Source organism: Mus musculus, chromosome 11 (genome assembly GCF_000001635.26).
Source record: "Mus musculus strain C57BL/6J chromosome 11, GRCm38.p6 C57BL/6J".
Taxonomy (NCBI): Eukaryota; Metazoa; Chordata; class Mammalia; order Rodentia; family Muridae; genus Mus; species Mus musculus.
In genome coordinates this window covers 115278626-115303428 of record NC_000077.6, presented here as the reverse complement: position 1 = coordinate 115303428, position 24803 = coordinate 115278626, and the positions used below count along the sequence as shown (strand labels likewise).

At 50.5% G+C, this 24803-nt stretch overlaps 1 protein-coding gene across 2 annotated transcripts; it reads left to right on the top strand.

The window, feature by feature from the left end:
* Nucleotides 1-5697: 5697 nt before the first annotated feature.
* Nucleotides 5698-24803, top strand: Fads6 (fatty acid desaturase domain family, member 6). Of its 2 annotated transcripts, none has more exons than XM_006533583.4 (6): nt 5698-5935; nt 6725-6891; nt 17131-17311; nt 17943-18130; nt 19050-19229; nt 19774-24803. In XM_006533583.4, the coding sequence occupies exons 1-6, from the start codon at nt 5827-5829 to the stop codon at nt 19921-19923; spliced, it is 975 nt and encodes a 324-aa protein (XP_006533646.1). In that variant the 5' UTR covers nt 5698-5826; the 3' UTR covers nt 19924-24803. The 2 variants fall into 2 exon arrangements, with proteins under 2 accessions (XP_006533646.1, NP_828874.3); NM_178035.5 differs by having other exon boundaries at nt 5867-6115; nt 19774-24802.

Here is a 24803-nt window from a genome sequence, read left to right as displayed (position 1 = left end):
GGGTGGGTGGGCAGGCAGGCCCTGTCCGTGAGTCAGAGGTCAACGAGTGGTCACTCTGATGCAAGGAGAACGTGACTGGAGATGATCCAACCGTGTCAGGGCCAGGCTGACGGGTACAGCCTGAGGTCCAAAAGACCTTATGCCTGTGAAGACTCTCAATAGTCAAGACTGAGGATGTAGCTGAGTGGTGGAACCCTTGCCTGGCCTAGCAGGAGAGAACTGGGTTCAGTTCTCAACACTTCAAGTTGGGGTGGAGTGGCCAGCAAATATGTGTAGTATAAATATTGTTGATCATAAGAGGGAATATAATAAGAACCGTCCCCCTCCCCAAATTAGTATTTGTTCTACTTTGCTTTCCATTGCTGTGGTAAAACACCAATCAAACTAACCTGGGGAGGGAAGGGTTTATTTGGTTGGTACTCTTATCTCAGTCCATCATGGAGGGAAGTCAGGACAGAAACTCAAGCAGGAGGAGCCTGGAGGCAGGAATTGAAGCAGAGATCATGGAGAAATGCTACTTGCTGACTCGACTCTCTTGGCTTGCTTGGCCCGCTTTCTGATACAACCTAGGCCCACCTGCCGAAGGGATGCAATGTCCACAGTGGACTAGGTCCTTCCACATCAATCAGTCAACACGAAAATGCCCCCCCAAACATTCCCACAGGTGAGTCTGATGGAGGCAATTCCATGAGACCAGCATAATATTAATCTTACCTTTCTATTTTTATGATTTGGTGTGGTTGATAATATTAAGGCTCCTGGATATAATGACCTCGATACCATGACACTTCTGAGCACACACACTGGTGAATATTCTTGACTTCAAGGTTCAGTTATATTTTTTCACTTATGCTGGGGAATTATATAGACAGGTTGAAGAGTTTTGAAGGAGTAAAAGCAGGCGTGGTCGTACTTGGCTCTGACTGTCTCTAGCATAGCCACAGGCTGGGAGCCCATTTTAAGCAGAGGTATACAAACCTGCTTGGATAGCTTCCCTGGACCCTTCAGGCCTGTCCTGAGAAGCCCGAGACATAGTTTAGATTAGCATGAACCTGTGGCCAAACCCTGAAGTCACTCGGCTCAGGCTTGTTAAATCCACCATCCTCACCTTTATGAACAGAACCACAGGCAGGGAAGAGAACGAGGGCTGAGAAGACAATGGCGTGCTGAAACAGAATGGGAAGAGGCCGTACCCCTCCCTGTAGCAGCAGTCGCCGGGGGGGTGGGGGTGGAAAGTGAACCTCTTAGTCTTCCACACAGGACCAGCTGCCAACACCCACAGCCAATGGGATCCATGAGCCAATGGGATCCATGAGCCAATGGGATCCATGAGCCAATGGGATCCATGAGCCCTGTTTGCTTGGCTTCATTGGCCTGAACTGACCAGTTATACTTCTGATATGTACTGTAAAAGAACTTTGTCTCGTAACCTTTATTCCATTTGACACTTCTGATATGCACTTTAAAAGAGCTTTAGACTTTTTTAAAATTTATTTTGGGGTTTTCAAGATAGGGTTTCTCTGTGTAACCTTGGCTGTCCTAGAACTACCTCTGTAGAGCAGGCTAGACTCCAACTCAGAGACTTTCCTGCCTCTGCCTTCCAAGTGCTGGGACTAAAGGCCACCACCACTGGCTAGCAAGAAATTTATTTATTTATTTATTTGCCTTTATTCTGTTTAACTACGAGGCTCATTGTTTGTTCTGCCCCTCCACACCCCCATATCAGGAATTAAGTTCAGGGCCTCATGCATACTACCCAAGTACTTTCCCACTGAGCCACGTATCCTGCTCTAAATACTTTACTTTTAAAATATTTTTCATTTTAGGGCTGGAGAGATAGTTCTGTGGTTAAGAGCACTGGCTGCTCTCCCAGAGGTCATGAGTTCAATTCCCATCAACCACATGGTGACTCACAACCATCTTTGTAATGAGATCTGGTGTGTCTGAAGACAACATCTTCTGGAGTGTCTGAAGACAGCTACAGTGTACTCATAAATAAGATAAATAAATAAATCTTTAAAAATATATTTTTCCTTTTAAAAAGATTTACTTATTTTATTTTGTGTATTTGAGCATTTGGCTGGATGTATGTTTGAGTGTGTGTGTGTGTGTGTGTATGTGTGTGTGTGTGTGTGTGTGAGAGAGAGAGAGAGAGAGAGAGAGAGAGAGAGAGAGAGAGAGAGAGATGCCTTTGGAGCTCAGAGAAGAGAATTAGATCCCCTGGAACTGGAACTATGGGTAGTTGTGAGCCACTGTTTGTGTGCTGGGAACGGAACCCAGGTCCTCTACAACACACAGAAAAAACAAGTGCTCTCAACTGTTAAGTCCTAAACTATTTTATTTAAAAAACAGAATTGCATAGACTGGAAAAACGGCTCAACCATTAAGAGCTTGTATTGCTGTTACAGAAGACCTGAGTTGGGTTTTTAGTACCCATGTCCGGCAGCTCACGACTGCCTGTAACTGCAGCTCCCGGGGTTCTAGTGCCCTCTTCTGGTGCCTGAAGGTATCTGCACTCATGTGCACATGCCCCCCCCCCCACACACACACATACACATAGACAAAACCACAGAGAGACAGGCATACACACACAGACACACACAGAGACATACACAGACACATACACAGTGCTAAAAAATAAAATGAAATCTTTTTAAAAAAGATTTATTTATTTTATGCATATGAGTACAACATAGCTGTCTTCAGACATACCAGAAGAGGGCATCAGATCCCATTAAAGATGGTTGTAAGCTACCATGTGGTTGCTGGGAATTAACTCAGGACCTCTGGAAGAACAATCAGTATTCTTTTCTTTCTTTCTTTCTTTCTTTCTTTCTTTCTTTCTTTCTTCCTTCCTTCCTTTCTTCCTTTCTTCCTTTCTTCCTTTCTTCCTTTCTTCCTTTCTTCCTTTCTTCCTTTCTTCCTTTCTTCCTTCCTTCCTTCCTTCCTTCCTTCCTTCCTTCCTTCCTTCCTTTCTTTCTTTCTTTCTTTCTTTCTTTCTTTCTTTCTTTCTTTCTTTCTTTCTTAAGATTTATTTATTTATTTTATGTATTTAGTATTGCTCTCTTCAGACACACCACAAGAGGGCATCAGACCACATTGCAGAGGTTGTGAGCCACCATGTGGTTGCTGGAATTTGAACTCAGGACCTTCGGAAGAGCAGACAGTACTCTTACCTGCTGAGCTATCTCACTAGCCCATGGACATATGTTTTCATTCCTGTCGGGCAGCTGCCTGGGAGCTGAATTGCTGGGTCATACCGTGGGTATATATTCAACTTCTACAAAAGTGTCATTGGGTTAGTGACACTTATCTGTAATTCCAGCACTTGAGAGGCTGAGGCAGGAAGATTGTGAGTTCAAGGACAGCCTCAGCTACATGGTGAGACTCAATTTCAACAAACCAAGGGCTAGAGTTATTATAGTCCAGTGATAGGCTTGCCCAGCAGGTGCAAGGCCAAGGTTTGGATTCTCAAGCCACAACAGAACAAAACAATACCCAAAGTCCTGACAGTTGGTAGCCCAGTTGCTGTGCAGTCTTCCTCAGAACTGAGTTTTGACATTCATTTTAGGCATGTTTCCTGGATGTGTTCATGTTTCCCCAGGCTACTGACCTGAAGCCTGCTGGTCATTTGTGTATTTCTTTGTGTATTTCACAGGCTGTTTACATCTCCTCTGTCCCTGTACATTTTACAGCCTCAGCCTCTTCTCCTGCCATGGTACCTTTTTGCTTGGCTATCTTGAGACATTCCTTAGATTCTTCTTCATCTCTTCCTGATATAGACAAGCCTCCCTAAACACATTACACAATCCCCTCCCCTGGTCTAAAGCCCATGGTGGCTCCTGTAGCCTCTAGAGATAAGCCTCACCATCTCTACCTGCCAGTCAAGATACCTCCAGCCCCTGGTACCAGTCTTCCTTTCCTGCCTTCCATTGATTTTTCTCTGCTCTTGCCCCTCCCCCCGCACCCCTATGCCTTGAGAACGTAGAATACCCTGTGCCTTTCCTCAGTCAAAGCCCTTCAAACCAAGCTCAGCCATCTCCAGAAAGCCGTTGGCTCACTCCACCTCACACGCTGTCGGCCTCCCCCAAGCTCCTCTTTACTTTTGTAAAAATTGTATTTTCTCTTTTCGAGTCTTTTGCCTCCGTGCACATATGTCCACCACAGATGGGTCAGAAGAGGATGTTAGATTCCCCCCCCCCCCCCCCGGAAACTAGGGTCACAGAGGATTGTGAGCTGCCATGTGGGTTCTGGGAACCAGACCGGCCCTCTGCAAGAGCAGCAGGTGCTCTTAACTGCTGAGCCATCTCTCCAGCCCCCTCCTGCCAGCTCCTGACATCTTCGCAGCCTTTTCCCCCTTTAGATTGCTATTAGTGATGTATACCAGGGTAGCTGCGGCTTGGCAGCAGGCTTGGAAGTACCAGGAACTTCTATTTATGATAAAGGCGGTAGGATCCCTCTATGCCCCCAATTAGTCCCCCAATTAATCAAATCATACTATTCTCACTTCTAAAACTTGTGCATCTTCCTCCCTAAAAATTCTACTCTTGTGGTGGGGACTCTGGGTGGGACATAATGAGGGAGACTGGCGGTTCCCTTTCTCTGTCTAAAACAAGAGAACTGGACTTGGAGTTTAGCCATTCGGTAACTCTGGGGCCTGTCTGAGTTTGATCCCTAGGACCAAGATGTTAGAAAGAAAGGTCTGAACTACACAAGTGGGTGTCATTTTTACAGGGTGACATGGGAATACACAAAGCCTAGTAAATGTCTAGAAGTGGAGGACACGGGTCTGCTCAGGACCTCTTGATCCTGTCCCTTCAGAAAGAATGTCAGGTCCCAGTATGTGGGATGCTGGGCAGGACAGTAGGTTTGAGACCAGCCTGGGCTACATGGCCAGTTGAGAGAATTGTGTAGCCAGAGGATGGCTTCACACATGAACTTGAAGAACATAGCTGAATCTGTGAAGGAGAGTACCAGGAGAGAAATTCAAGCCATAGCTCGCTCTCCCTCACTCGTGCCCTACTGCCCAAGGGTCTCCTGGGAAAACACACACAGGACTCAGTCGGGTTTTTTTTTTTTTTTAAAGGGCTTTGAAATGAAACTGGGGGGAGTACTGTGAAGATGTAAAGGGGGCAGAGAAGGGAGTCAGGCGCTTATCCTCAAAGGACCACGCCAGCTCAGTCACGCTGGTGACAGTTGCGTCAGCACCGATGTTAGGGGAAGAGGCATTCTCAAGTCTCATGCTTGTCCCAGGCCCATTCAGACCTGGCTGTCCCCATCCAGTGGAGCTGGAGAGACATTCTAGCAGTATGTCTGCCTACCCAGTGGTGAACTCAGGACATGTTTTCTCTGTATCTATCTACCCATTACCGGGCTGCAAAGCCACCTCCCTACAAGTCACTTCTGCTTAAAACCAGAGCAAACTCCCTCCGCCCCCATGTTAACTATCCTCTGAACTCCGCGTGGACACATCTACACATACAAATTAATAATTTAATGAGATAGAAATACTTGGGTTTGGGGACTAAGAACGCACAACGAACCCGAGATGGAGACTGAGAGGAGGTGGATGAACAGTTAAGGCCTTCGGGGGTCTGCTACTTTGTCCCAGTCCTGTTCCCTCTACCCCAGGTTGGTCCTTGTCTCAGGGTCATCTCCCCACCCCGCGCACCACTCTGGCTCCTCCCTCCCCAAGCTGCCCTGGTATCAAGGGCTGGCGGGAGAGGCTGCTTCTAGGCCCCGCCTAGGTCACGGGTCATGGCTGTGCGTGGCAGAAGGTACCCCGCGCCTCCCACGGTGACCTCAGGCTAGTGGTGTCCCAGCCAGATGCGTGACTCCGCCCCTCCGCTCCTCCCCTCCTCCCCGCGTGTTCTCTCCGGCGCAGCAACCGAGCTCACACCCGAATCCCGGGTCCTCCTCGCTTGTCCCCAGCTCGGTGAGTCCAGGGAACCCATGGAGACCGTTCGTAGTGCGCCTCCGGGGGACGGCGCTGCTGAGGCGCTGCTGAAAGAGCTGGAGCGTCAGGTGCAGGATGTGGTGCGGGCGAGCTCGTGGTGGGAGCGCCACGGTGTGGACTGCGCCATCCTCGCTCTCAGCCTGCTCGCCTTGCCGGCAGGTACGACGGAAACACAGAGACACGGGCTGCGGATGGGGGTGGCGCGGCTGAAGGTGGTGCAGGCTGGAAGGGAACCTCAGGACTTGAGGATCCTGGATCCCACCTCACTCTCCAAAGTCTAGCTGGGGGTGTTCAACTCATGTCCCGCTGGAGGTGGGAGGAAGTCCGATGCTTGAAAGTGGTGGAGGAAAAAGTTGCACAAGGAGCCGTGGGGAAGGGGAAAGTGAACCGGAAGAAGGGAAGAGCATGTTCTACAGGGGACACCGGAGATGGGATGAGTAGGACTGAGGAAGCCGGCTGCACATCTAGCGGTCTAATGGCTCTGTGACATCCAGTCCCCATCTCTGCTCTGGCGGGGGCTCAGGAGGGTGACCGGGCAGAACGAGGACAGCAAAATATCCTTGAAAAGCCCAGTGGGGATTTTTTTTGTGTGTTCCAAATCCCACGGAGAAAGTCAAACCACCCCTCTCAGGCCTTAGAGGAACCTGTCACAGGCCGAAGGCTGGCCCTCTTTGGCTCCGGATTTGGGAAAGTGTGTGTATGTGGGTCTGGACTCATATTTTCAAAAGGTGGCGAAAGATCCTGATCCCTGGTCCGTCCTCTTTGCAGGGTTCCTGTGCCTACGCGCCCATAATATCCTGGCCTTTGCCACGGGCATCACAATCTTGGGTGTGTGCCATTATACACTCACCGTCAAGGGCAGCCACCTGGCCACTCACAGTGCCCTCACAGAGTCCAAACGCTGGAGCAAGATCTTGATGATTTTCTTTTTGGAGGTGAGCCTGGCGGGATGGGGCAGTTGCTGGGCAACTCTGTGTGCCCATTCACATGGACAGGGAGCTGCCGCAGAGGGTGGGTAGATCCAAGTGTGTGGTGTGCAATACAGAGGGAGTGTGCATGTGCGTGTGCGTGTGCGTGTGCGTGTGTGTGTGTGTGTGTGTGTGTGTGTACCCGTGTATTCATCCAAGGCCTTGAGAGGAAGTTGGCGTTAATGAGCAGTTCGCATCCTATGTGTTCCGATATCTGTCGATGACGATGAACGTGGTTTATCTCATGATAATCTTGATAAAATTGACTGAGCAGCAGAAACATTTCTCCCCTCAAGGTATTCCTTGTCCTCCGACTCCTTTAGTCCTCGTCTTCTGTAGCACTAGGCCAAAGGTGGATGGAGTTTCTTCTTCCTTTCAGGAGGCCTCCTGCAGCTTGCCAGTTTTGCTCCGGGGCTGTGTTGCCTCACAGAAGCCTCCTGGTTCTGCAATCAGGGCTTATTGTCTGAAGGGGTGAACAGTGAGGTGGAGTCGGGGGTGTGTCAGGATGTTGGGGGGCAGTGTCACAGCGCTCCAGCTCTGCAACCTGCTCCACTTATGCCTGCTGATGGCTGAGCCATCTTGAGAAACTCTTTGCTCCTGTAACCTCCAGAAAGAACTCGGCTCCCTTCCTCCACCTCTCCTTCCTAGGCCTTCTTACCTGTGGGCCCACCAGGAAGGCAAAGGCCCCTGGACAAATCGTTCTTCAGGCCTTTCTAGATCCTCTATCAAACATGTTCTCTCTACTCCAGGGAACCCTCACCTAGCCAGCCGGGCCCCTTAGGGGTAGATGGAGAAGCTGCTAGGAACAGGAAAAGGTCTTACTCTGCGGACCAAGCAACACAATTGTTCTATCTTTCTATAAATTTATTTGTTTTGTACATGTGTGTGGAGGGTGTTGCATGAGGCATGGCATACCAGTGAAGGTCAGATGACAACATGTAACAGTTCTCAGTTTTGTTTGCTTTTTCTTTCTTTCTTTTATATATGTGAGTACACTGTCACTGTCTTCAGACACACCAGAAGAGGTCTTCGGATCCCGTTACAGATGGCTGTGAGCCACCATGTGGTTGCTGGGATTTGAACTCAGGACCTCTGGAAGAGCAGTCAATGCTCTTAACAGCTGAGCCATCTCTCCAGTCCTCAGCTTTCTCCTGCCACCTTTTGGGTCCTGGGATGCCGACCCAGGCCCTTAGGCTTGCCATTAAGTTTAACTCGCTGAGTGATCTTGAGAGTCCTTCTTTTTGTTTATGTGTAGATGTGAGTAACTGCCTGTCTATGTGTGCACTACATGTACACAATGACCATGATGGCCAGAGAGGGCACCAAAGAATCCCCAGGGCCGGGCAGTGGTGACGCACGCCTTTAATCCCAGCACTCGGGAGGCAGAGGCAGGCGGATTTCTGAGTTTGAGGCCAGCCTGGTCTACAAAGTGAGTTCCAGGACAGCCAGGGCTACACAGAGAAACCCTGTCTCGAAAAAGAAAGAAAGAAAGAAAGAAAGAAAGGAAAGAAAAGAAAAAAGGAAAAGAATTCCCAGGAACTGGAGTTCCATGTGGCTGTGAGCCATACGGCATGGTACTGGGATGGAACCCAGGTCTTCTGTAAGAGCAGCCATTACTCTTAACGGTTAAGCCATCTCTTCTGCTCCCTGAATCATCATGTAACTTTTTATACAACTTTATGCACACCACAGACACACACACACACACACACACACACACACACACACACACACGGAGACCTCAGGCAGCAGGAACAGACTCCTCTCGGGAGACAGGCATCAGTGAGACAGCTTGTTTAACTGGGGAAAACAAAAGCTATTTACACCTTTGCGGGTGGGTAGGAGCTATGGGGTGAATGTACAGCATTGGCCAAGGCCACGGTGCTGAGGATGTCGCCTTAGCATGAGGAGGAATTCCAGGCGCTGCTGGCCATGTCCTTATGAGGGGAAGGGAAACCTGGCTACTGGCTACTTGACCTCCTCAGGTGGGACAAAGGTGGGGGTGTGGCACAGGGCTCCATGCTCCGGGCCATGCAGGCTGATCTCCGGATGAGATTTCCAGGACACGCCTCAATCCTACTCTTGGTCCAGGCTTGCTTTCTTTGGTCCTATGGCTCCCTGGCCCCACCTATCAGGAGCACAGTAACTCTTGAGGGAAACATTTACTTAGGCTGGCTTATAGTTCAGAGGTTTCCTCCAGTATTGACATGGCGGGAAGCATGGAGGAGTCCTAGCAGACATGGTGCTGGAGACATGGCTGAGAGTTCTATATCTGGATAGACAGCCAGCAGGGAGAGAGAGAGGGAGACAGGGCCTGGCTTGAGCGTCTGAAACCTCAAAGCTCACTCCCAGTGATGCAATCCTCAACCAAGTCCACATCTCCTTAGTGGTGCTACTCTCTACAAACCTATGGTGCCAATTTGCTACCCTCTATATGCCAATTTCATTCAAACTACCTTATATACATATACATGTACACGTACATACATACATACATACAAGAATACCCCCATAAACACACATATACACAATCACATACACACACATACACAGATACACCCACACATACACACATATACACAACCACACACACACACACACACACACACACACACACACACACACACACACACCTTTTGATATACCACATCCACTGTGTGGTGGAAACGTTCTTACCCAGCATTCCCTGTCCTCCCTTTCCCTCCCTCTCACGCCTTTCTACCAGCCTAGGTTTCTGAAGGGCCAAGGACATGAGGGTCCCTCAGGCTGCTGATTCCTATGGTCTGCTTTAAGATACTTTCCTTTCCAGGAAGCTCTGGGTCAGCCCAGACTAATAGGCACAGGTTGGACCCTGGGGTCAGGGTCTGTAACCTGCCAGGAGAGGCAGGAGTAATGGATACTTTGTATCATTTGTATCTTTCTAATAATGGGACTCGGCACAGGCTGAGTTCTGCTCGGGTTTTCTAAAGTGGTGCTGAGTGCTAGGGGCCTGTGGCAGCTAGAGACTGGTAAAGGAGATCCATCTTGGACTACAAGGGCCGTATTGTGCAGAGGTTTCTCAAGCGTCCTTCCCAGGCTTCTGGAGAGCTGATGCCTGATCAAGGGTGAGGGCTTCTGACTTTGCCTGGGGCGGGGTGGGGGTGGGGGTGGGGGTGGGGGACGGAGGAGCTTACATACGGAGGCAAGGAACTGAGACACTCTCGTTGAGTTGTCTTCCTAGATTGCTTGGACTTCTTCAGAAACCCAGTGCAGTGACTTGCGGAACCCAAACAGCCTTGGGGCCGAGTTCTGTGTGTTGCACACAGCTCTGTCCTGTGCAAACTCCTGTCCAAATGGCCTCATGTTTGCTTCTTTTCCTTCCACCCAAGTTCTTAGCAGCGATTCTATTAGTATTTGTCTACAATGACCTTGCATTCCAGTTGGGGACAAAGTCGAAGGGAAAGTTAGCCAATGGTGTTTGTGAGTGTGAGAGGGTGGGGTGGGGGCGGGGGGCTGTCCTGAAGGCCGATGTGGTTCTGTGGCTTGTAAGGAAAGGCCTGGATTCCCCTCCCATGCTGTAACACTGTTGGCCGTGCTGCTGGGCTTTGCTGAGCTGTGGGCAGAACTAGTTTGGTCAATCACACTCTCTGAGTAACCTAGTCAGGGAAGCACCTCAATTTTCCAACCTTGGGGCATAACTCAGGCACCCCTCTAGGATAGGTTCCCACACATGGGGGAGTGTGGCTCAGCCCTACCTAGCTGGTGTGTGTGTGTGGCAATCAATATCTTTGTAGCTTTGTGACTTGATTGGAGTCCCAGGCCCAGCGGTTTTCCCTGACCTTGAGCAAGGGTTAGTTTCGTCATGGAGTCTATAAGCTTGATAACGCCACCTCCTCGTTAACCCTTTGAGGGCACTGGATGAGACGGTACAGACTTGCCAGGCCTCCCATGAGCCATAGTGTGGCCTTGTGTTTCTTCCTGGGACGACACACTGCCTGTCACAGAGGCAGCACAGGGCTGCTTCCCACAGTGTTTGTTTATTTTGTGCTTGTTACCTGAGAGGCTGCAGGGCCTGGCAGGGCGGTGCAGGTGTTCGTATTGGGTTACCTGGCACAAAGGAACCTCAGAGGGTGCGTGGGACCCTTCCCGGATCCCTGGCTGTCACTTCTAATCCTGTTGTCTTCTCCTTTCATCCTTCCCTCATCCACACGACCCCTGGTGACACCATCTCATTGAACATCCTGCTCTTAGGCCTGCTCTCCTCAGGGTTCTACAGAGCCTGCAGTGCCAGGCATCAGCTGTGCACCTCTGGCTTTCTTTGGTAATCCAGCATTGATCTTAGAGCCTACTGGGTCTGAGCTGGTGTGGGACCAGCCTCTTTCTCCGGCTCTGGAGAACTGGAACAGGTAGGATAGAGTTGGGCTAGCACTCTAGGCTGTATTCAAAACCATGTACCCCTACCCACACCAGATGAGGTTTCTCTGGAGACCCCTCTCTGACATACCTGAAGAAGTTCCCACCCCGCCTTACCCAGCAAGCACTCTCTACTGGGGTTACATCACCCAGGCTGCTAGGCCTATCCTTAGGGTTGGCCAGGGAAGGATGCCATGCAAGGATGACCACCAAAAGGCTCAGGGCAAGGTAGAATAAGCAGGCCGCCGTGGTTTAAGTCCTGAAGTTGAGAAGGTTCGACCTCTGAAAGGCCTTCAGTGTCACAGTCAAGGATGCTCCCCTGAGTGGGCGGGAACCAGCCATGCCAGTCAGGAAGCTCTTTGTTATGTCTCCTCTTTAAATCCTCCTTGTAAACTCAGCTTTGGGTGTGGGGTGGAGTCACAGGCAGAGCCCACTAGGAATCTCGCTGAGCCCTTTTGGGAGGTGTGTCACACAGGGGAATGCCTGTTGCTATCCACTGGCTCCCTGTGGTACAAACCGCAAAGAACCCCCAGCCTAGTCATGATCCGTTTTCTCTCTACTGGCTGTAGTTTGGTGCAGTCGCATCAAGGCTGTACCCTCGGGCACGTCTCACCATCTTCCTGCTTGCTCCCATCCAGGACTCTTGTTTGAATAAGGTCAGCCATAATGATTTTTTTTTCTTTTTTGGTGAGAGGGATTAGATAAAGGGCCTTGTGCAAAGACCTGCACCATCTTTGAGCTGTATCCTGGCCCTTAACTATTCTGTCTGTCTGTCTGTCTGCCTGTCTCTCCTTTCAAATTTTTATTTAGAAGACCAGGGCAGATATTCAGTACAAAATACACTGCCATATTATAGTTAGAGACTCACAGGACATCTCAGTGTAGGACAGAGAAGTCTAGTGGATTGGATCAGTCATTCTTGCTTAATCCTAGTAATTATATTTATGTGTCATCCGGGAGCGAGACCAAGGAAGCTGATGTTGGCGCCTGTGTGTGCTTGGCTCTGTGCCTTTTTATCACATGTGTAGACTCTCACGGTGCACTGTCTCACAAGTGACATGAGCCAGCTGTGGGGATGAGTGTTTGCCTTGCAAGCATAAGGATTGGAGATTGGATTTCAAGAGTTCCACAAAATTGAGGGGATTTGGCAGCCCACCGGTAAGTCTGGCTGCAGCAAGTAGAGATGGCGAAATCCCCAGAGCAAGCTAACTGTCAAGACAAGCTGGATGGGCAAGCTCTGGGTTGGTCTGACAGACCCTGCCTCAAAGGATGAGGTGGAAGAGCGGGTGAGGATGATGTTCTGGCATCATCAATTTCAGAGCTTCCATAGGCACGCTTACCCGTGTGCACACTCGTCCACATGCATGCACCACACACACACACACACATGCTCATGAAAAGTGGGTGGGGGTAGGAGAAGTGACCTGGTCTTTAATATCAGTGGTGTGGAGGCTAAGAAACCATGGAGGAACTTTAGAGGAGTAGCTGGTGAGATTATGGAAGCTACTAGACTCTCACAGGGGCCCAGGTGAAAGAGGCCAAGAAGGCCATTGCCAGGCTGAGGAACTGGTATTCTGTCTTGTAGCCAAATAGACTTCATTCTAAAAGTTATTCTATTTTGTGATTAAGCAATAGTTTGTCATGAGGCAGAGCTTAAAAAGTCTAGTGGTAGGGCCAGGCTGTGGTGGGTGTTGTACTTGGGAGACAGAGGCAAGCAGATCTCTGAATTTAGGGCCAGCCTGGTCTACAGAGCGAGTTTCAAGACAGCCAGGGCTGTCCTGAACCCAGTCTTGAAATATCAGAACAAAACCAAAAACAAGTATAAAATTACATCATAACCTAAATTAAGTTAAAACTAGGTCACTCTGCTAGTTTGATTTGTGGTAAATGGAGCAGGAAACCGGTTGGAGGCTGTTGGTGGAGAGACTAGGAGGAAGATAGGAGGGATTGCAAGGCCAGGCTGGGGTGACCGGAAGGGGGCTGCAGGAGGATGTTGGCCAGGTGCCAGCTAGTGAGAGACAGATGGGAGGATAGAGAAGACTCAAGGGAACGACCTGGGTCTCCAGGTGGAAGCAAAGGCCGTAGAGGGGCCACTCCTGAAATGGGCCCGTATGGGCAGGATTAGGAAGAGGGGTGTGGAGCCAGGGGGCAGCGGCACACACCTTTAATCCCAATACTCAGGCAGGTGGGTCTCTGAATTCGAGGCCTGGTCTACAGCGTAAGTTCCAGGAGAGCCAGGGCTACACAGTGAGACCCTGCCTTGAAAAAAACAAAAAGTAAGAAGGAAAGCGGAGAGCAGGGGTAATCATTGTCCCTCAGGCAGGGCGACCTCAGGCTACACTGAGGTGCCCAGTGTCCGCTTTCCCCTAAGAGCCCTCTGGCTGGTTCCAGGGAACAGCTGGTCCCTGCCCAGCTCTGAGTGGTCTGGGCTGAGCATAGGCTTGTCCATCAAAACAATCAGGTCACTTCAAATAAGCCACCAACTTTTTGTTTTGTTTTGTTTTGTTTTGTTTTGTTTTGTTTTGTTTTGTTTTGTTTTGTTTTGTTTTTTGAGACAGTCTTTCTCTGTATAGCCCTGGCTGTCCTGGAACTCACTTTGTAGACCAGGCTGGCCTCGAACTCAGAAATTCGCCTGCCTCTGCCTCCCGAGTGCTGGGATTAAAGGCGTGCGCCACCACGCCCGGCTCCAATATTTTTTTAGACAAATAGACCCCGAATATGGCACGCATGTCACTGCCATCTGGGATTTCACGTGCTCTTCAGGGAAAAGCAAGTGCCTGAGTGTGGACAGAGGAGTGCTTTAACGGCTCTTAGGATACGGGAGGGACTGTGGTGAGGCCCCAGAAGAGAACGCTTCGAGTTTTGGTCTGGCAGCAGTGGGGTTCTGTAACTTTCAGATCTCCCCAATATTCCCGGGGGCCTAACATGAGGTTCCCGACACCCTCAGGTGCTGCCTGATGCTTAAGAGAACAAACTCTGAGAATTTCGAGGGCCCCCGAGTGTCAGTGAAGGGAGCCCATCCCTGTGTGTACCGCTCTCAAAGTGTCTTGGCTGTTCAGGGTGCGAATGCTGTAGACATAGGGAGCTGTTGAATCTTCCGAAAGGCACCCACCACAGAGGTTGCTGAGTGGTATTAAGAAGCCACACCAGGGCTGGAGAGATGGCTCAGTGGTTAAGAGCACTGACTGCTCTTCCAAAGGTCCTGAGTTCAAATCCCAGCAACCAGATGGTGGCTCACAACCATCTGTAATGAGATCTTCTGGTGCATCTGAAGATAGCTCCAGTGTACTTACTTAGATATAATAATAAATAATAAATAAACCTTTAGGCAGGAGGGAGTGGGGCCAACCAGAGTGAGCAGAGGTCCTGAATTCAAATTCCCAGCAACCACATGATGGCTCATAACCATCAGTACAGCTACAGTGTACTCATATACAGTAAATAAATAAATAAATATTTAAAAAAAGAAGCCACACCAACCTGCAGATTTCTGGAACTTTCTCTAGGTCTGGATGAGAAAAACCTCTTGGGTAAGACTTATAAATGGTCCTTTACAGCTGGGTGTGGTAGCATGTATCTGCAAGCCCAGCTCCCAGGAGGCCAAGGCCGGAAGACTGAGAGTCCCAGGCCAGTCTGGGCTACATGTCCAGACCCTGTCTCCAACAGCAACAACAAAAAGAAGGCAGTTTTACAAGACCTCAGCAGCGTGTGCTCAGACCCCACTGTTCATGAGAGGTTAGGAAATGGGCACACAAAACCTACAACTCACAATCCCTCCTTCTGTCAGGAGAGAGCATCTAAATGATACTGAGGGGGCTGGGTGAGGTTAAGAGCCCTTAGAGAGTTCAGATACCAGCACCCATGTTGGGCAGCTTACAACTGTCTTGTAACTCCAGCTCCAGAGGGAATCTGATGCCCAGTTCTGGCCCTGGCGGACACTTGGTCGTACGTGCATGCTCACATGTGGACACACACATACACACAAAAGAGAGGGACCCAGATAGTCTCAGATCAGTTCTTGTTCATAGCACAAGGCAACAATCACTCATTGACTCTGCAAGTGGGTAACAGGTCACAAGTCACAGCACACAAGTCACACCTGAGGGCCTGGGCTTGTGCCTGGGACCTTGCTGAAAAGCCTTTAGGTACCTGATGGTACCTTTCTCTAGATTCACAGTCCCGGTCAGGCACCAGGCTGGTTCTGCCATTGACTCTCTGTCTTAGTTAGGTTTTATTGCTGTGAAGAGACACCATGACCAAGGCAACTTTTATAAAGGACAACGTTGCATTGGGGCTGGCTTACTGGTTCAGAGGTTTAGTCCATCATCATCATGGTGGGAAGCATGGCAGCGCGCAGGCAGAACTAGTGCTGGAGGAGGAGCTGAGAGTTCTACATCTTGATCCATAGGCAGCAAGGAGGAGACTGTGTCTACACTGGGCGGAGCTTGAGCATAAGTAAGACCTCAGAGCCCGCTTACACAGTGACACACTTCCTCCAACAAGGCCACACCCACTCCAAGGCCACACCTCCTATACTAATGCCAAGTCCTTATGGGCCAAGCATTCAAGCACATGAATGTGCCTATTCAAACCACCACTCGCTCCAAGCACAGTTACTATTGGTCTGCAGAGGGATCTGGTGCCACAGGGATGGCTCAGAAGATAAAACCATTCACACACACTGGTGAACCAGTGGGCAAGGCAGGCCTGACTCTGAGACCTGGTGCTCAGGGCATGCCCCTGCAGTCAACCCACCTCCCAGAAGCTGGTATTGGGCAGCTTTCCCTTCTATTCATTCCGAGTGACCTGAGTTTGATCCCTGGAACTTGCGTAAAGGTGGAAGAAAAGAACTGACTCCACAAAGCTGTGCTCTGACCTCCACTTGTGCATCATGGTATTTATGTACGCGTGTGCCACACACACACACACACACACACACACACACACACAAATTAATTAATAAAACAAAAGGAATTAGCTTTTTCTATTATGTGGGACAGCCCTGGGTATGAAACACACACTGGTGAACCAGTGGGCAAGGCAGGCCTGACTCTGAGACCTGGTGCTCAGGGCATGCCCCTGCAGTCAACCCACCTCTCAGAAGCTGGTATTGGGCAGCTTTCCCTTCTCCTGGAAACAGGAAGCCATCTTCACTAAAGTCGGCACCATATTCTGGCCTGGATAAAATTCTTGGAGCCCTGTATCTGCATGTTCATCTGCATATATTTGCATAAGCACCTCTTCTGTATTCAGAAGGATTGCTCTCCTTGGAGTCAGAGCTGGAGAATGTGTTGCGCTTTGGTGAGTGGCATCTGGAGAACCCTCCCACTGTGGACCTATACCAAAAAGAGTCACTCTAGGGAGGTATTGGCTCAGTGCATACTAGTGCCTCAGTGACCCTCTGGCTCTTTAGGACATGACCCCTGTGCACCCTCCGACCACCTTCAAGACCTGGAAACGTTCCTTGCTGCTATGAGCTCGGGCTGCCAAGGAGTGTCACGAAGACTTGGCTGTTTCCCAGGGCTGCACACAGAATTGTGGTGGATTCCAGCTTTTCCTGCATTGACAGGGAGACTGGCAATCCAGGGATCCAACCTCCTTGTCCCTGAATGCTTTGCAGAGCCACACCGAGTACATGGCAGTGTGTGGACCATCTCGGGTCACGACGCTTGAGAGAGAGAGAGAGAGAGAGATGATGGACATGCACAGCTGTGGATGCAGAGGAGGAGGGCTCAGGAGTGACAGGGACTGGGTTCTGGCTTCGTTCAGCTGTGTCGGTGCCGGGACCAGGTGCCCTTCTGTCTCTGCCTCTAGGTGTGCACAGCCTTTTCTGCAGAGTTCGCCAAATTCAACCACGTGAATCTGCACCACGTTTACACCAACGTGGTGGGTCTGGGCGATTCAAGCACGTGGAAGGTGCCTCTCCTCAACCGCTACGTTTACATGTTCCTTGGGCCGCTTTTGGTCCCCATCATAACGCCGCTGGTAGCTCTTGGTGAGTACTGGATTTGAGTGTCCTGAACAGACTTGCCCCACCAACCCCTCTCTGCTTCCTTCCTGGCTTTGTGGCTCCTGCTTGTGAACATAGTGGGGAGTCACAGGTCAAGACTGTCAAAGGCAGCCAAGCTAAGCAGGGGTGGAAAGAACCGCGGGCCCGCTCCAGGTCAGTTCTTCACTTACTGGCTGGTGATCGAGAGTAGGTAATCTGACCTGCCTGCCTCAGGTTCTTCACCTTGTTCAAGGAGAGTGTGAAAACACTCGGAGACCACAGATGACAGAGTGTGTGTCAGGGCTGGAGAGATGGCTTAGATGGTAAGAGGGCCTTCTCCCTGCTGTGCCAGAGGCTCAGACCTCAACTCCTAGCATGCATACTGGGACACTCACAATCCCCCTGTAACTTCCAGCTTTAGGGGGAATCAGTCAATCCCTCAGGCTTCCATGGGCACCAGCACTTACACACACACACACACACACACACACACACACACACACACACACACACACACCACATCACGTTTATAACAGAAAATCTTAAGAGAGTGCAGGGGGACCACTTTGTAGATGTCCCATACAAACCACACTGCAGGCTGTAGGAGTTGCTATGTTACTTCCTGCCTCTCTCACAGAGCATTTGAGGAAGGAAGAGCCGAGGACTGCACTGCGGACTTTGGGCTTCATCTGCCTGGGCCTTTACTCTCAGTACTGGCTGTTCATGAATGTGTCAGGCTTCAAGAACCCCAGTTCAGCACTGGCCTGCATGCTGCTCACCAGATCCCTGCTGGCCCACCCTTATCTCCATGTCAATATCTTCCAGGTAAGCCTCGGGTCCTGGATTCAGCCAGGGAAGAGGAACATTTATTTACAGGGTTCTGACAGCAGGCTCGACCCAACGTTTAGGGAGCCTTCTCCCAATCACTGTCCCTCCCCTGTCACTGTGGGTCATCACAGGAAGTTTGGGTTTCATCGAGGCCTTTGCCTGGTCCTGGCAAGACTCTCCCTGCTTTCTTCTCCAGTTTACACCCTACTCGTCATTCAAGGTCAAGTGTGTGCGTCCTCTTGGACTGTTCCATTCAAACAGTCCGTACAAGCACCTTCTCCACTAGGCACCACCCTGGGTGTAGAGTCCTTGGAGGTGAGCAAGCACCTCACCTGAATCCAGACAGGTAGATGGGACACGGTGAGAGAGTGAAGAGGTTAGCTAGGGCTGTGTTGAGTGCTGGACGTAGGGAGATCTAGCGGGAGTCTTCATCCATAGGGCAGTAGGAAGATCTCCCCATAGAAAGGATGCCAGAGTTGAATGATGAACTCCTGGCTGTTCTAAAAGACCCTCCAGCTCCTGCCCTGCCCTTGACCTGCCTCACGCTATTGGCTGGGCCCTCACTTTGCTCTACTTGAGCTTCGCCACACCGGCAGAAGGAGGCCACCAGTGGGAGGCATATCGAGTTCACAAGAGCAAGCTGTGAGAGTCACGGACATCTGAAAAACTACATAGGCAAATCCCCTCATTGTCCAGATGGAGGGAGGCCCAGATGTGGGAACGACTCAGCTCATTGCAGACTGGGTTAGCCCAGGAGCCTCCACACCTGTAGGGTCCCAAGGGCCCCTGTATGCTTGGGGAAGGCAACCTAGGGTCACCTAAGCCCCCTAAGCAGGATGTGAGCCATGTGCCTATGAGGGCAGACCTAGGGTAGCCTAAGCCCCTAAGCAGGGTGTGACCCGTGTGTCTGTTACAGCACATCGGACTGCCTATGTTCTCCCCGGACAAGAAGCCCAGGAGGATCCACATGATGACCCTGGGGGTTCTGAACCTGCCACGGCAGCTGGTGTTGGACTGGGCATTCGGCCACTCCCTCATCAGCTGCCACGTGGAGCACCACCTCTTCCCTTGGCTCTCTGACCACATGTGCTTGAAGGTAGCGAACGGCTGGGCGGCAGGGTGGAAGGGCCCATCTGAGGGCGGGCAGTGGGAACCTCTGGGGACATCTGAACCCCCAGCCCATCAGTGGCCTCCCCGAAAGTCACCCAAGAAGGGCAGCCTGGAGTACAAGTGACAACATGGGTTTTAGATCACAGTCACACCTGGGTTTCCTAGTAGCAGTGTGACTCTGGGCAAGTTCACTGAGCCTCAGTTTCCCTGTCTGTAAAATGGGAGGGGACAGGGTTCATCCTGATGGCTTTGCAGATTAGATTTGAAATGTTTGACCCAAACAAGATGCTTGGCAGAGAGGTGGGTGTTCGTCCCTTGAACTGTAGAGGGTGGGCATGCAGTCAAGAGTCTTAGAGGATGAGAGGGTGAGGCCATTCCTCCCCTCTAGGGTATGGTAGAAGGGCGTAAAAGCTCTTCCACACCTCAGCGCCTGGCTTTCCCAAGCAGGTAATGGCTAGGGTTGAACAAAGGAGAGCTCCTGGGGCGAGCAGGCCCATGACTCAGAGAGCATTCCTGCGACTCTCTCTCAGGTGAAGCCCTTGGTGTCGAAGTTTCTCCACGAGAAGCAGCTGCCTTACAATGAAGACTCATACCTGGCTCGATTCCAGCTGTTCCTCAGCCGCTATGAGGAGTTCATGGTGCATGTCCCGCCCATCACTGAGCTGGTGGGGGTGCAATGAAGGCTGGACCCCCTCCCTCGCCCAGTCCTGGCCCTCCTGTACTGCTGGCCCTTGGGGAGGGGGTGCGGACTGGTGGACCTGGCACCGTCCTGGGATTTGAGTTAAGGGAGACTGTTGGGAGAAGAAATGGAATCAGTTCAGAGGCTGTGCATCCTGATCCACCTAGGCCTCAGCTGACTCCATCTCAGCATCCCTCCTTCTGCTGCCTCTGAGCCAGGGGGGAGGGCTAAGGGGGCTGGTGACAGGTGAGGTGGCATCCTATGTCCAGAAGGAGGGGGCTCAGAGCCAGAGCCAGCCTCCTCCGCTCGGCTCTCCTCAGTGCCCAGGCTGCTGCTTCCTCCTGTACCATCAGTGGTTCTAGTCCCCAGGGCCCTCTCCCTAGGGTAAACAGGGTGAACGGGGTGAGGTCATTATTATTTTTTTTAGCAGACCCCCTCCCCTGTTCTTCACCTGAAGGAGCCTGTGCCACACTGGGCTCAGCTCTAGGACCCACAGAGTCAGTGAGATGAAAGGGAGTGTATTTCCAGAGAAGTGCTCCAGAAGGGAGCATGCGCAGGCGTAAAACTGTAGAAGGCACTGCCAGCTTTGAGCATGACCTTGGCTAGCTCTGTACAACTCTGCTTTGTTCCATGTTCGGAAGGCTCCAACCTGGGGGGGGAGGGGGGGAGGGCAGAGTCACTGGGAGGTGGATGAGGCTGGAGGAGGGCAGAGAGGAATGGAGTGGGGGGGTGGGGTAAGGGGTGGGAGGGGGTAGGGGAAGGAGATAGGAAAGCTGAAGAGAAGGGCTCGGTTTGGCTCTGGGAGGAAGGATTGCAAGCTGGGTGGGAATATAATGGAGCCACTGATACCAACACTAGGAGGAAGCCAAGCTGGGGAACAACACTGAGAACCAGCCAAGCCAGCAACCGAGAGAGGCTGGGCAGTGCTTCAGCCAGATGGCAGAGCAGAGAGGTTTATGGAAGGGCCCAGTGGAGACTGAAGGAGGGACAGATGAGGTTAGACCTGCATGCATCAGGACGCCAGGGCCGCTGTTAGGTCATAACCTAGCTCCTCGCCTCCCCGCTGCTGACATTTTCTTTGGCTGATTTGTGGCAGGCTGTGCTGAGCGCTGGCTTCTACTGACTAGATGTTGGGAGCCCAAATCATGACAGTCAAAAATGACTCCCGGGATAGCCAACTGTCTCCCAAGTGACGAAACTGTCCTTGATTAAGAACACGAGGCTGTTCTTCTAGCTGACTCACTGGGTGGAAGGGTGTACTGCTCTGGTGATGGGAGGGTACACGGGGATGGGCCGACCAGCCTGCTAGAACCCATCTCTGGGGGCTGATGTGGCCTAGACAGATGCAGCCGCCACTGGCCTGACAACCCTTCCTGTCTTCTCCCAGCACCCCTCCTTCTTCCGGGGCCCTTTCCTCCAGCTATGGCTCTTGGGCAGCCTCTCCCCTGGGCTCCTTCTGGGCTGGGTAAAGGCTTCTAGCTGCTGCTGGCTTCTTATCTCTGCTGAGGAATCTCTACACTCCTCACTCATCCCCGTTGACTGTGTGCCTCCTGTTCACTGCCAAGGGGCTCGCTCACAGCAGTTTCAGATCCAAGCCCCCCACCACCACCCCACCCCCCTGCCGCCCTCCTGCTTAGCTGTAGGCTATTGCTGCTCGTTTTGAAATGCATTAGCAGCTCAGAAGAGGCCTTAAGGTCTGAGGGCGGTTCATCAATTCTCCCTCTGAAAAATCCAATGACAGAAAAGGGTCCTGGCAGTGTATTGTAAGCTAGTGATCAAACCATCCAAATATACAGCCAGTGACTCACTGCTATTGATCTGGGCCTGAGTGGGGTTCATTCCGGGGCAGCCGCTGGAGGCCCTGGTATCAGACCTGACTAGACATGACTATACATATGTATGTATGACTAGACATACCATGGCCATGGGTGCACCAGGAACAAATCACTTAGGTTCTCTGCAATGTGCCCTGTCTGTCAGTCTAACCATGTGAGCTAGGGATACAGAAGTAAGGGAGCCAGCGGGGGTGCCTGAAGTACCACCAGGGCTCTGCAGTCCGTGGTCTAACAGACCAGCCAAGGGGACCGCACTGCCGGTGAGCAGTCACGGCTGTTTTCTTACCACAAACGCAGACTTGCTTGGCTCTGGTTGTGTTGTTTTCTGGAACTCAATTGGTGGGTGGCTGGCCTCAAACTCGCAGAAATCCACTTGCTTCCACCTCAGTGGATCTCAGCCTTCCTAATGGTTCATGCCTGTACTTTGCTATGCTTATGAGTCCTAATGTGAATATCTTCTACTCAGGACATCTGATATGTGACCGACCCCTGGGAAAGGGTCGCTCGACCCCCAAAGGGTCACAACCCACGGGTTGGGAATCTTTGCTCTTCCTCTCCCTCCAAAGTGCTGGGTTTAAAGGTTTCCCTCTGGGCCAGGCTAGACGTTTGTATGCCATCTAATTTTAATCCTTACAAGTTAGATTCTTTCTACTCATATTATAAATGGGGGAAAAAGAAGCTGAGATTAAACCTCTCAACATCATGACTGTGAAGTCCAGCATAGGGATTTGAACTCAGCAACTCCAGAACCCAGGTTGGTGACCCTCAGAGATGCTGTTTCGGAATGGGAAGCCCTGTAGACATTTTGGGTGTTTGCGTCTGATTTGCTATCTCCTTCTTCTACATGACAGGATATCTGGTGGTTTTATTATTAAGATTTTTTTTCCCTGAGACATGGTTTCTCTGTGTAGCCCTGGCTGTCCTGGAACTGCCTGTGTGGACCAGGCTGGTCTCAAACTTAGAGATCCACCTGTTTCTATCTCTGCCTCCTGAGTGTTGGGCTACATGAGACCTTGTCTAAGAGAAGAAAAAAAAAAAAAAAAGGAAAAGGAAAAAGAAGTTCCTTATGACCAGCCATTGGATGCTAGGTACTGTGTGATGCTCTGGGGATGAGTGAATGAGATGGCCTCTATATCCCACCACATTCATGAAGCCTGCTGCCCAGTGCAGGGTGTCAAATTTTGTGAAAAGGGCCAGATAAATATTTCAGGTGTTGTGAACAATATGATGTCTGTCACAACTTCTCAACTGCCATCAAAGTGTCACAGCCAGATGAACATGCCCCCAAGGCTCAGGGACCACTGTGGAAGAGGGAGCAGGAAGCCTGCCAGAGCCAGAGGCCAGGGTACAGCAAAGCAGAGCCCAGATTTCTGGACATGACAGGACTCCTGCACTAATAAACTCACAGCAGCCAGTGGCTGCCCACACAAGATCAAGCCAGTGATGGTTACAGAATAGAGGGGCGTCTCAGCTAGGGTTTCTATTGCTGTGAAGAAACACTATGGCCACTCTTACAAAGGAAAACATTTAATTGGGGCTGGCTTACAGTTCAGACATTTAGTCCATTACCATCAGGGTGGGAAGCATGGTGGTGTGCAGGCAGACATGGTGCAGGAGAGGAGCTGAGAGTTCTACTGGATCCTCAGAGAGTAGGAAGAGTGACACTAGGCCTGAAGTCCACCCCCAGTGACACACTTCCTCCATCAAGGTCACACCTCCTAACAGTGCCACGCCCCATAAGCCTATGGGAACTATTTTCATTCAAACCACCACAAGGGGAAAAGAGTTTACAAGTCCCTGTGGCTAACTGAGGTTCTACTGACAACTGGTGTTTTCTGGGGAGGGTGACTCAGTTTTCTTTAAGGGTGTGGCCCCTGATAAGTCCACCTTGCCATGACTATATGTAAGTGGGTTATTGAAAAAAAAAAAACATTTAGTTGCAGATGTGAGGTGGATTTAGGAGGGATTGGGGAAGAAATAGGGAGTGAATAGAATCAAAATACATTATATAAAATTTTCAAAAATTAATAAAAATATATTTAAAAATGAACATGGTATTGTCCCAATAAAACTTGACTTACAAAGCAAGTAATTTTCACGTCACAAAATATAAACTATGTTACCATTTAAGATGGCTCCGTAGTTAAGAGCACTTGCAGGGGCTCAGAGTTCAATCCCCAGCACCCATGACAGATGTTCACCGAAGCCCTCTGATCTCCAAGGCAGCAGCACAGGGCAGAGAGACGGGTGTATATAAAAATAGAGAGAGAAACTGGGCAATGATGGTTCACACTTTTAATCCCAGAACTTGGGAGGCAGAGGCAGGAGAATCTCTGGGAGTTCAAGACCAGCCTGGTCTACCGAGTGAGTTCCAGAACAGCCAGGGCTACACAGAGAAACTCTGTCTTGAAAAGCAAAACAAAACAGTACATGTGTAAATAAATTATTGTTGGAGAGATGGCTCAGTGGTTAAGAGTATGCAAAGGTCCTGAGTTCAATTCCCAGCACACACACAGCAGCTCACAACCGTCTGACACCAAATTCTAGTGTGCAGATGTACATGCAGACAAAATATTCACATACATAAGCTACATACGTAAATAATTTATGTATAGGCTTGTGGGCAGCATTTATCTTACCTACTAGTCTTCTGGGGCAGGCGTAAAACACAATGACATGTTAGAGAATCATATTTACCTCTCAATAAGAAAGTGGTGGAGCCAATCAATGGTGGTGCACACCTTTGATCCCAGCACTAGGGAGGCAGAGGCAGGCAGATCTCTACCAGTTCAAGGCTGGCCTGGTCTATAGAGTGAGTTCCAGGACTGCCAGGGTTACACAGAGAAACACTGTCTTGAAAAACAAAACAAACAAACAAAGTGGGGAGTGATTAGTTGAGCAGAGGATTCTGGGATACTGAGTTTTGGTTCTCAGTCTGGTTGTAGGTCACATTATTACACCTACAGTCTCATAACCCATCAACTATGGTGGGAATGAATGCACTTCTCTGTATGTCAAACTTCAACTAAAAATAACCTTCATTTTT